At 32.5% G+C, this 13,291-nt stretch overlaps 1 protein-coding gene across 3 annotated transcripts in view; it reads right to left on the reverse strand.

Annotated features, from left to right (window-relative positions):
* Positions 1 to 13,291, reverse strand: part of mub (poly(rC)-binding protein mub) — a 413,814-nt gene that overhangs the window by 103,777 nt on the left and 296,746 nt on the right. For all 3 annotated transcript variants that reach the window (XM_072540673.1, XM_072540672.1, XM_072540671.1), the window contains one exon: positions 6,384 to 6,440. In XM_072540673.1, the coding sequence (XP_072396774.1) occupies positions 6,384 to 6,440 (57 nt within the window). The remainder of the gene's footprint in view (positions 1 to 6,383; positions 6,441 to 13,291) is intronic.

Below are 13,291 nucleotides of genomic sequence, written 5' to 3' on the forward strand. Positions count from 1 at the left end.
AAAAGTAATAAGAATTTCATAAACACATTTGAAGAACATGACTTAACCTTTTTTTATACCATCTAATTGTATTTCTACACGAGGAAATAAGCCAATATCTGATCTTGTCTGCCAATTCCACCTATAAAACTATTATATGCAATGATAGCTTCAGGTTTCTGACTTATTCTTCCTCTTTTATTTTTAAATTCCCTCATTTAAAATCTAATGTTATATAGGTAACATTTCTTTTGTCTCGCCATTTTCCCAATATACTCAATTAAAAAAAAAACATGAATGTGTTGCTTGTGTGAGTCCATTTCAAAAGGTGAAAGAAATAATAAGTTAGACTTACTCACAATCAATTTAATTTAACTAATCGGACGACCGGTTTCGCTTTCTACAATATGCAAAGCATCTTCAGGTCACGATACAAAGTTAAAATGCTGAAAACAATAATCCCATATTAGGGTGTTGTCTAATAAAGATAAAAACATAGGTAGGTGATACAAATTATATAAATTACAGTAATTATGCCAATATTACATGTCTGTGGTTTTATAAATGAATAAAAATAATAATAATAAAATGTTTAAGCAGACAAGGTAAGACCCACAAATTGGTAACATCGTCTATTAAACTGTAATGAATCAATAAATAAATGAACAACTAAATAAACATTACTTACATGCCGGTACTCTATTAATTGATGGTTGAAAGAACATGGTTCAAACTATCTTGGATTGTTGATTGGAGAACTCAGGTTAACTATTGTAATTGTTTAACAGTAAACTGGGAAGTTCTTGAGGAGACAGATTTTATCCAATGAAGTAGAGATAGGTGGAATGTATTGTTTGTTGTATCTCTACTTCATTGGATAAAATCTGTCTCCTCAAGAACTTCTCAGTTTACTGTTAAACAATTACAATAGTTAACCTGAGTTCTCCAATCAACAATCCAAGATAGTTTGAACCATGTTCTTTCAACCATCAATTAATAGAGTACCGGCATGTAAGTAATGTTTATTTAGTTGTTCATTTATTTATTGATTCATTACAGTTTAATAGACGATGTTACCAATTTGTGGGTCTTACCTTGTCTGCTTAAACATTTTATTATTATTATTTTTATTCATTTATAAAACCACAGACATGTAATATTGGCATAATTACTGTAATTTATATAATTTGTATCACCTACCTATGTTTTTATCTTTATTAGACAACACCCTAATATGGGATTATTGTTTTCAGCATTTTAACTTTGTATCGTGACCTGAAGATGCTTTGCATATTGTAGAAAGCGAAACCGGTCGTCCGATTAGTTAAATTAAATTGATTGTGAGTAAGTCTAACTTATTATTTCTTTCACCTTTTAAAAAAAAAACATTTATTTTCCCCCCTTTTTAGTTTAGCTAACTAGTTTTAAATTTTTTCTTAACCTTTCCCGAGAGGTACGGGATACATTTGTATCCCACAAAGTTGTAATTAATTATATTTGGTCCACATATGTTTTATCTTTATATTACTAATCTTAATATTACTAAATCGCAATATGTAAATTTTGTATCCCACACCGTATAATATGTGGTTCAAGTTTCGTATTACATATTTGGACTGTTAGGCACACGACCTGTGTTCCAAGGTCAGGCTCATGGGTCGTTCAATTTCGGATCGTTGCTCTCCACCCACATCGTCAGTTGCCATCAAGATGTGAGGTGAAAACTACGTACGTGTGAATAAAGAAAAGTTACATTTTATGTTATGTAATTACAATGCCGAAGACGCTACTGGATAAGACTAAAGATTGTGATAAAGAAATAGCCCTACAATGGCTGGAAGAATCGAATGCCGGCTCCATCGACGATACTGACTCAGAAACATCTGAGATCGATGATTTACTGGAAGTTCAAAATGAAATCGAAAGTGATGAAGAGGTGAAAATATTCTTTGTGTGGAGTATGATATAAACTATCAAAATAACTTTATTTTCAGTATGACTCTGGACATGGCGAATGTTATGACGTAAGCAATGTCCAATTTACTTCAAAAGACGGTGTCACGTGGTGCAAAATAACACCGGAAATAACTAGACGCATCTGTAATAACACAAACCAGGTCTGAATGAAAAATTTCGTGTTTAAATGAAATCAAAACCGGCAAAATATGGTATCAAGATATGGGCTTTGGTTGATGCAGATAATACGTATGTAAAAAAATTACAGGTCTATTTGGGAAAGATTAATGACAAATCTGAAAAAGAACGGGGAAAACGTGTAGTACTAGATTTAGTATCTTGTCTTGGTCGGGGATACGGCATTACTACCGATAATTTCTTTACAAGTAAATGACTAGTTGATGAATTGGCCAAACGCAGTCTGACTTTGTGTGACACACTCAGACAAAATAAGCGAGAAATCCCGAAAATATTAAACAATAAAGACAGGCCAGAATGGTCTTCGATTTTTGCTTTTATCACTCTGGTCTCTCATGTGCCCAAAAAAGGAAAAACAGTCATAATGTCAAGTCCTCAACATCATGATGATAAAGTACAAAATGAAGAAAACTATTTCTAACCCGACGTTATTGGACACTATAATAAAACCAAAGGAGCTATAGACACGACGGACAAGATGGTCAATGAATATTCAGGGGGCACAAAACGATGGCTTTTTATCATATTTCAAAACATGTTGGACATAGCTGCCTTGAGTGTTTATACAATTTTATACAATTTGAGCATTCAGACGTGAAGAAAAAATCCGATTACAGAAGAAATTTTTTATTGGAACTCGGGCTTGAATTGATAAAGATGAATGCGACTGAAAGGAAGAAAAATAAAAATCTACATAAGAGAGTTGTGGATGCTATCAAACTGGTAGTACCTATAGAACCAATGGAAAATCCAGTTCCAGATCCATCTAGTTCTATGTCTAGTAAACGTTGTATTATATGCCCCAGAAAGAATGACAAGAGGACAAGAAGATGTGGTGTAGAAGATGTGTCAAAAGTGTACTAAACCAGTTTGTTTAAATCATAGCTTTGCCTCAATACCAATTGTATGTATTCTTTGGAAGGATGATAATAATAATAGTAATAGTCTCCCGTTTTATACCGCTGTCGCGGCTTTGGGAGTATAGCAGGGTAGTCTGCTATATCTAGGGCCTACGGTATACAAGGAAGGTAACATGGCCAGTGCTACGCTTCAACCGTCTATTATTACCCCTGGTTTTACCCAAGGTACTCATTTTTATTCAGGCTGAGTCGACCTGGGGCCTATAGACATTTTTAAAATGTCTAGATGTTCTTGCCGGCGGTGGGATTCGAACCCCGGACCACCGGCTTGCGAGTCAAGAATCCTACCGCTTGCGCTACGCGCAAGGATGATAATACGATGTAATTTTTTTTAATACTTAAATAGAGTTTGATAACAATAATTTTTTATTCATTTAACAGATCACTTTTAGAAGGTCACTAAAACTCCCTTAAAATCTGCATGTGAACGTTTAAGACCATAGGCTGGGAAAGGTTATTCTCTGCATTTGTTTTGCTTTTGTATTCATTTTAATCTGATATCCTTGGTCCCAGTATGGTTCTCATAAACTATTTGAAAGTCTTCTTCATCTTTTTCGGCCACTGTCATTGTTTCTGCTGCGTCTAATAATATTAATCTAACTATTATGTTATACACGTTCATCTCAGTTTTCTTTTTCAATATTTTGCTTTTAAGCAATCTTTTATTTTCCAAATAAGCTTTATTTGCTTCCAATATTTTTTCTTTTATTTCGGACATTCCTTTTGCTTAGTGTCACTTCCAGATATTTAAAGTGTTCTACTTCTTAAAATTCTGAACTTCCCATTTTAATTTTTTCTTTTGTTTTTTTTTTTCTGATAGTCTTAATGCTAAGTTTGTAACTTCTTAACTCTCTCACCTAAACTTTTTTTTAATTCTATACATTCATTGATTACAACATCACATAGGTACATGAAAATATAAATAAATAATAATAAATTTCATCAGGTAATCTGCATAATGCATAAAATCGCGCGCTTTATTATAATATTCAAATTACATCTATTTTTAACAATGGAGTAAAAATACTCCAGTGAGGTCAACTTGTTGGGAGATTATCTTCATTCTCAGTCTTTTAAAATGAATAAGTAACTGTAATATTATTCAGCACATGGAAAGTAGTTAACAATAACTCATTTAAAAATGATGTGGTTTTAAATTTTTCCATAAGATGCAATCAAATTGTTGTAGTAAGTAATGGCACATTTTTTGTTGGTGGCTTCTAAGATGTCATCCGTCCGCGGATCGTTTGATTTTGCGTTCCTTTCTCAATATGTTTGTACCGTTGTTGCATTATATAATTATAAACAATATCACGAGGTAACGAATTACCATTAAAAAAAAACTAAAATAGTTAAAAAAAAATAATTTTGAGTCCAACAATAAATACTGTTCGAATTCATAACAAATATGAAGATAACCTAACTTTTAGACAATTATCTGATTTCTTTAAAAAACAAATTTCTTCCTCTTCTTCTTTATATATAGACATGACTCTGTCTGTTTTTCAATGTGCCTCCAGTAAGTTGTCGTTCCATCGTTTTCGTGGTCTTCCTATTGGGGAATCGTCTCTTGCCGTCTTTACTACTCTATTTGTTGTCAATTCGGCTTATATGATCGTTCCATTCTACTCTTCTTTTTCTTACCCAGTTCTTGATGTTCTCCACCTTGCATCTACGTCGTATATCTGTACTTCTAGCTCTGACCCATAGTGTCTTACCATCAATTTTTCTAAGTGTTTTCATCTCTGCTGTTTCTGACATCTTTTTTGTCCTCTCTGTGTCAGGTCTTGTTTCTGCCGCGTATGTCAATATTGGTCTGATGGCTTTTAATTCTGCCTTTCGTTACTTTCCAGATATTTTTAATACTCCATATTGTTTCATTTAGGCAGTCTGCGACTCTCTTTGCTCTATTCACTTGATCTTCCACTTAGATTTCGAGCTTTCCGTAACTAGATAATGTGATGCCTAGATATTTAAACTCCATCACTTGTTCTATTATCTGACCTTCCAGCTCCAATTTACATCTTAGTAAATTTGCTATTGTAACCATGCATTTTGTCTTTTTTGGGGAAATTAAAATGTTAAATTTTCTGGCGGTTATATTAAATTGGTGCAGCATACGTTGTAAATTATCTTCACTTTGAGAGAGTAGTATTGCGTCGTCTGCATAGCAGATTATTTTAAGTTGTTTTTCTCCCATTTGGTATCCATTTTTAGTTATTACTTTTTTTATTATTTCGTCCATAATCAGATTGAACAATAGAGGATTCAGGGAATCTCCCTGTCTTATCCCATTGCCAGCTTCAATAGGATCGGTTAGTTCTTCTACTTTTACTGTGTTGTTTTGGTAGATATTTTCGATCGTTTTGATTATTCCTAGAGGTATCTCTCTTGCGTACAGTAAGTGGATAACGTCTTTTAATTTGACCCGGTCAAATGCCTTTGTAATGTTCACAAAACATAGATATGCCGGTTTGTTGTATTCTAATGATTTCTCTTGCACTTGCCTCATTATAAATATAGCGTCGTTGCATGATCTTCCCGACCTAAAACCTTGTTGTTCTTCTGCTAGTGTTATAATTTTATTTAATTTATTTTTTATCACTTTGGTTGTTAATTTTAGTGTTGTGTTTAATAAATTAATTCCTCTGTAATTTTCCGCGTCCGATTTGTAAAACACAAATTTATAGAAAATAAAGTCAAGCTCCCTTGCTTACTTCTATAGCATATACAGGGAATCTATTTATCAAGAATTAAATAAAACTCATAAACAAGGTCACTCAAAGTTAAACCTCATTTTAATTATTCAAAAGTTCGGAAACATAAATCCTATAATATGACCTAAAATAAGGAATCACCTACTTTAGAAGCGAGAATTTCAAAGATGCCATTGGTGTTTATGATAAAGAACTACCTTAGATAATAAATTTACATAGATTACTTGTAACACACCTTGCATCGACTTATAAACCCAACAAAATTGTGAAGTTAAGATATAAAAGCATTGACAAGAACACAATTAACAAATTTACCACAGAATTCATAAGGTAGTCAGTAAAAGTACGTTATAATTGTTGATCAAAGTACGTTATTAGTATAAAATGTTTTTAAAGAATACATAAAAAGCTTATGTACTTCTCAATTCCTTTATACCTTGAAGAACATATGAACGAAATTTCATTCTGTGTGAAAGAAACTTTGCATCGCATAATTTGTTGTAAAGTCAAAGGTTAAAACCATTAAAAAAAAATACACCCGATGTTGATATTATTAGTATTAAGTTCAACGAACTAATTAGTATTTTAGAAATGGTGAATGAATTCTACTTACCTCTTCTCGAAACCTCTTAACAATTTCTCCTTTTTTCCCAATAATACTGCCGACCTCCTGAAACGAAAATTATTTATTAAGCTTATGCTGAGTTAATGCCATAAAATGTGTATTAAATAGTAGAAACTAATGCCATGTATTATTTGTATATGAAACTGAGAGTTTATTCTTAACTGTAAATTATATAATGAATGTATCGAAGGACTGGCCCACTTATTTATATTTTGATCCTATTAATAAAAAAACAATTTGAATCAATAAAAATATCAAAAATTATAATTTTACAAAATACATAAAACGTTCCATTACCCATGACAATAAACAACAACATTAAATATTGGGATTAAGTCACAATTGATTGTAATGAAAATTACATTTTATGATTGTTATTTGACGTTTCTTTTTCCACTTCGGAAAGAGTTTTAAAAAAAGGATATTTAAAAATAGTGATCTATTATTTATAACCAATAGTTGTTTGGCGGTTATTGCTTTATAAATTGAAGGGTGAGTTACTTGGCCTCGATCTTGCAGGCAGATGCAAAGCCATGCTTTTAGTTGAAAATTCTAAGGGAGATGTTTGTATCCTCAGGATGATATCAAATTCTGATGGTTTTTGTCTGATCGTAGATATTATTGTGTTGTATATTTCGACGATAATTTTTCTCCACGATCGACTACCAATGAGATTTCTGGCGTCCTCATCCACTCATCCTCCCACCGCTTTCTCGGTTTTCCAATAGGTCTCTCATCCTGCATTCTTACATTCAAAATTTTTCCTTTAACTTTTTGAGCCGCCATGGTACACGCGATGTACCACCTTTTTCGGTATTGTTAAGCGGCGGTGGTCTTATAAATGCACCAGCTTTTTAAATCGTTGTCGCTTACATTGCAGTGGTACAGTTTTTCGACCAATGTAACAGCCATCTACTGGAGACTAGGCAAACACACTGGCATACTTAAATCCAGATTTTATACACTCTGTAATATGACATCTAAAATATGACAAAAGAGATGAACGAACTAATAAAAACGAAACACATTCAGAAGGAAACATTGATAGACTTCTTTCGATCCCTATTTGCTAAAGGTGACGATAATGAACCACCAACACCAGAGGTGACGACAAACGAAGAGGTAAAGGAAGCATTAAGGAAATTAGAGAATAGAAAATCACCAGGAGAGGACAGAATACCGAACGAACTCCTAAAGTACGGAGAACCAGATCTGACCAGGCAACTATTAAAACTAATCCAAAAAATAATAGAACACAACAGAATTCCTCAAGAATGAAGATCAAGCATTCTAATACCTCTCTTCAAAAAGGGAAACCAATCGGACCCGGAAAATTACAGGGGAATTAATTTATTAAACACAACACTAAAATTAACAACCAAAGTGATAACAAATAAACTGAATGAAATTACAACACTAGCAGAAGAACAACAAGGTTTCAGGTCGGGAAGATCATGCACCGACGCTATATTTATAATGAGGCAAGTGCAAGAGAAATCATTAGAATACAACAAATCGGCATATCTATGTTTCGTGGACCTTAAGAAGGCATTTGACCGGGTCAAATTAAAGGACATTCACTTATTGTACGCAAGAGATACCTCTAGGAATAATCAAAACGATTGAAAATATTTACCAAAACAACACAATAAAAGTAAAAGTAGAAGAACTAACCGACCCTATTGAAGCTGGCAATAAGACAAGACAGGGCGATTCTCTGAAAAAAAAATAAGAACTAAAAAAAGGATATTAAAGGGGAGAAAAACAACTTAAAATAATATGCTATGCAGATGACGCAATACTACTCTGCCAAAATGAAGACGATTTACAACGTATGCTGCACCAATTTAATATAACCGTCAGAAAATTTAACATGTTAATTTCCCCAAAAAAAGACAAAATGCATGGTTACAACAGCAAATTTACTAATATGTAAATTGGAGCTGGAAGGTAAGATAATAGAACGAGTGATAGAGTTTAAATATCTAGGCATGACATTATCTAGCTACGGAAAGCTCGAAACAGACGTGGAAGATAAAGTGATTAAAGCAAACAGAGCCACATGCTGCCTGAATGAAACAATATGGAGGAATAAAAATATCGGGAAAGAAATGAAAGGCAGAATTTACAAAACAGTCATCAGACCAATAATGACATACGCGGCAGAAACACGACCTAACACAGAGAGGACAAGAAGAGGATGCTAGAAACAGCAGAGATGAAAACACTTAGAAAAATTGATGGTAAAACACTATGGGACAGAGCTAGAAGTACAGATATACGACGTAGATGCAAGGTGGAGAACATCAAAAACTGGGTAAGAAATAGAACAGTAGAATGGAACGATGACAACAAATAGAGTAGTTAAGACGACAAGAGACGGTTCATCAATAGAAAGACGATCAGTAGGAAGGCCACGAAAACGATGGAACGACAACTTACTGGATGCACATTAAAAAACAGACAAAGTCATGTCTACACAAAAAGAAGAAGAAGAAGGAAAGAAGAGTACTCAATTCTAGTTGGTTGTTAGACGAGAATTGTGACAGTGTGTGTCGTGATGAAAATGGCAGTTTTTCTTATTTTACACAACAATTTTGAAAACAAATGGTTGGCTACCGTTCAGAAGTAATCGTTCTACGTTCTTTTTAAGTCACGAATGTCATGCGCTTTAAAACACACAAAAGTCAATAAAAATCTATGAAGTGGTATTTTCATGTTTTAAGTAATCGTAAGTTTTGATTTTTTCATAGCTACAAATTGGGGTGACATTTGAAGTTCGGCATTGGCGAAGAATATTTCTTCAAATTTCGACCGTATTGATCAGTCGTTAGCATCATATAAATGTCAGATAATCATTTCTTGTACACGTATTCGTAATGATGGTTATTGCGCTGCAATTCAGTCACGAACTTCACGAAATATTGGTACCAACCGTGTAACAAGGCGATGTATCCATAAAATAAGCTATATTACACAAACAGGAACAATTGAATGTAAGAACAATGTAACATAGTAAGATATTGGTTGGAATTTTAAATACAATATACTTTAAATAACAAAAAAGACAGAACTGTGTTAAAATTAATTAATTGTAGAAAACTCATAACGATAATATTTATTTGTAGAGTTCAATCTCTTTTTGTGTACTTAGAAAGCTAAGCTTGATTTATTTTAGTTTATGAAGAAAACCCCTGTGTGTAAGTGTAAAAGGAAATTTACAAATCTTCAACAATATTTCATGTTTTGGTCTAAGTATTAAGGTACAGTATTGTGCGAATTAATGTAGGTAATCATTGTGACATTTTTCAATATTCACATTTGGCAACACTGTCCATACATTTACAACTGACCAAGCATTGAAAAGATAAACTTCGATGTTTTAGGACATTGCCCACTAAGTTTCTGTTGTTTTGTACTATTTTATGTGGTTTTTGGTAATAAGCGAGTTTGTTTCGTTTAATTCCACCATGGATACTATGCCTAGGAAGCGTGAAAAGGTTATCACGTTAAGTCAATACACTTCTATGTGACAAATAGAAATCGGAAGAATGTGTGGAGTGAGTCAGAGGGTAGTAAGCAAGATTTTGAAGCGTAAGCGAGACACGAGATCAACAGATGTAGAAAGGTAAGAAAATGCGGAAGAAAGAGAAAAACAACACCAGCAGATGAAAGATTTTTACTTCGAAAGAGCAAATTGGACCCAAGAAAAACAAGCTCTAGCAGCATCAGGTGTAGTGAATCATGACTCAACTGTTCGAAAATGGCTTTTCGAGAATGGTAGAAGGGCAATGCGTCCACAGGAAAATGCGTCCACTTCAGCTTCTAACTGAACGAATGAAGAAACAAAGGCTATTGTGAGCCAAAAATACTCAAATTGGACTGTAGACGACTGGAGAAGTCATATTTACAGATTAAACTCACTTTATAGTTGAGAGACAGCGGTCGAAATTCGTCATTAAGTCTGACAATGAAAACCTTACACAATCTCATATTGATCAAACCGTAAAACATCCAGTCAAAAAAACGTTGTTTTTCATACAAGAGGGCTGGATCTTTGGTACCAATCGAAGGCATGATGAATAGCCAAAAATACAAATCTAGGTTGGAACAGCGTGGACACTAACGTGGACACAGAACTCCAAAAATGTCAGCCCCAAGGGGAAGCAATTCTTCAACACGACTCTGTTCCCTGTCACAAGTCAAAGCAAATGGAATTTTTCAAAAATAAGAAGATTAATGTTTTAGATTGGTCTGGTAATTCACCAGACCTCAACCCCATTGAAAATTTATGGGATATTTGCAAAGCTAGACTGCAATATAAAATGATATAAAAATGATAGAAGCGGTCATTCGGGTTTGGTTTCGAAATAAAAGGATATCTGGGAACTGCCAGAAGTTCGTAGAATCTATGCCAAAACGGGTAACAGCAGTAATTGCAGCCAAAAGGGGGACATATTTCCTACAAAATGAAGTAAGTTTACCTTTATAGTGTTGTCAAAATATAATTTTTTTTCTAAATAAACTGTTTTTTCATTAAAACAACCTATGATTCCATTAATTCGCGCAGGACTGTATGTAGTTATGAAACAATTCTCGTATTAATATTACTTAACATTTTTATTGAATTTTTCATTTGAATACTGAAAGCTGATAATTAAAAAAACTAGATGCTAGGTGAAGTTTTCGGGATGATGTCTATAAGATACCATTTGTGTGCCTCCTCTATATATATATCCCTGATTTATCTGTTTATTTTATCATCATTTAATTAATGAGTCTGATCGTTTGTTAGTCCTAGTATAATTGCATTGTACTTTAATCTTGATACAATGAGAAATAATATTCATTATTATATCACTTAAAGTTTATTAAGAGAGTTTATCCAGACAGGTATCTTTCTATATTAGAAGTCAGGATGCACCTGTAAGATAAATAACACATGAACCAGGTGTTTGACAGAAATGTCAGGTATATAACTGTGTAAAGTGTTATGGTTTGTAAATCTCTGGTGTTGAGATATTAGCACGCTGAAGTTAATGATATACAAATTTGATTGGGGAACAAGTTTCAAAAGTTAAACAAGCTCACCTCGAGAGATTATGAAAATTCTATAGTTTCACGCTGTAATACTAATTAACAAAAATAAACTCAAAAGCCATACATATTATTTTAACAGGATTTATTTTAAAGCCTTTTACTAGATAATAGTGTGACACGTTTCATATGTATATTCATATTTTTGTTGGAGGGTACGTTAAAAGGATTAATATAATATTTTTTCTAGCGGTGTAACGATGCTTCAATATACATGGAAATATTAATTGCTTAGTACAGGAATTAGGTATTGATTAGAAAGTAAACGCAGTTTTAATAAGCAATTATTTAAATTTATTCTCCACTTATACGAGGAGTAATATATATATATATATATATATATATATATATATATATATATATATATATATATATATATATATATATAAAATGTGTGTGTGTGTTATATCACCACTGCTCTTCAACATCTACTCAGAATATATTAAAAAAAAAATAGGTTACGAGAATACAAGAGAAAATACTTACCAAATACATTAGCAAAGAAACCCAACGATAAACCATGTAATGAATTTCGGAAAAGTAGTCTAATGAGTCATGTTTTTAAAATTATGTAGAGTGTTAAGATATTATGGAAAAAAACTCAAATGGGATTCAGAAGTGGTCTTGGAACACGGGAAACCAGGTTTAAAATCCAGGTGATGGTTCAGAGATGTAAAAACGTTAATTTTGATATGTATATTTATTTACTGGACTAAGCAAAAACTTTCCCAAATTTCGACGGTTCATTTCCTGAGAAGCGCAGGAGTGGATGAAAAGGATATAATAATAATCAATTTAGATTAAAGAAATAAAAGATAGACTTACTCACAATCAATTTATTTTATCTTAGACGACCGGTTTCGCAGACTACAATTTGCTATGCATCGTCAGGTCTCTGGAAAGGTAACTTAAATGATGCCGGCACAAGGAATGTAGTTATATCTAGGTGGAAGCATACTTAAAGATCCGTTATGATTGAATATTGTCTGACTGTCATCGACTTTACTGCAATATTGGCAAATGTAGCAACGTTCTTGAGGATAATGTTAGGATAACAACCAGAAAGGAAAGGAATACTATTGATATATTTGTTTGTCAAAACATTTTTTTTAGTAATATTATATTATTCAAAGTTATTTTTATTCTTTGTAAAGATATATTTACAAATATGTGTTCTTTATTTAATTTACTAAAAGTATTGAAAACTGACAGCACTGTAATAAGGCTAGATAAGAAATTTACCAAATGTGCAAGTTATCCAAGGTGGATGTTATATAGAAAACAAACTATAGAAAAAAAAATGGAACTACCTAAGCTTTGACGTCACAATGGGCGGGAATTTTAAAAACATTTCCAAACATTTCGAATTTGTTTCTGTTTGTTATTGGTTTTTTTAATTGGTTGAAGAATAAATAAGGACTTTTGGTTATGAAAAGTCATTATGTGCGACTGTTACCATTTGTTGTTTGTGAATTTGTGAGGTAAGAAGTTGAAATTATATTATTAAGACATTTACTATGAATGTTTATGTTATTGTATGATTAAAACTTTAATTATTTTTGTGTATTTCAAGGTATTTTGTTTTTGTCCTTATAGGGTTATTTCAAAATTAATCAATAAATCATTGAATTTATTTAAGAAGTTGTTCTTGTTCGTAATGTTTTATTCTTTTTTAAGCGCTAGTGATTTTATCCCATAAAAGACTAAATATATTCGTTTTCTCGTAGTTTAAATAGTTAATAGCAGTTTTATTGTAATTACTGAAAAATTCAGTAAAACTGGATATCTTCAACACATGT

This window comes from Diabrotica undecimpunctata, chromosome 8 (assembly GCF_040954645.1).
Source record: "Diabrotica undecimpunctata isolate CICGRU chromosome 8, icDiaUnde3, whole genome shotgun sequence".
NCBI classification, from domain to species: Eukaryota; Metazoa; Arthropoda; class Insecta; order Coleoptera; family Chrysomelidae; genus Diabrotica; species Diabrotica undecimpunctata.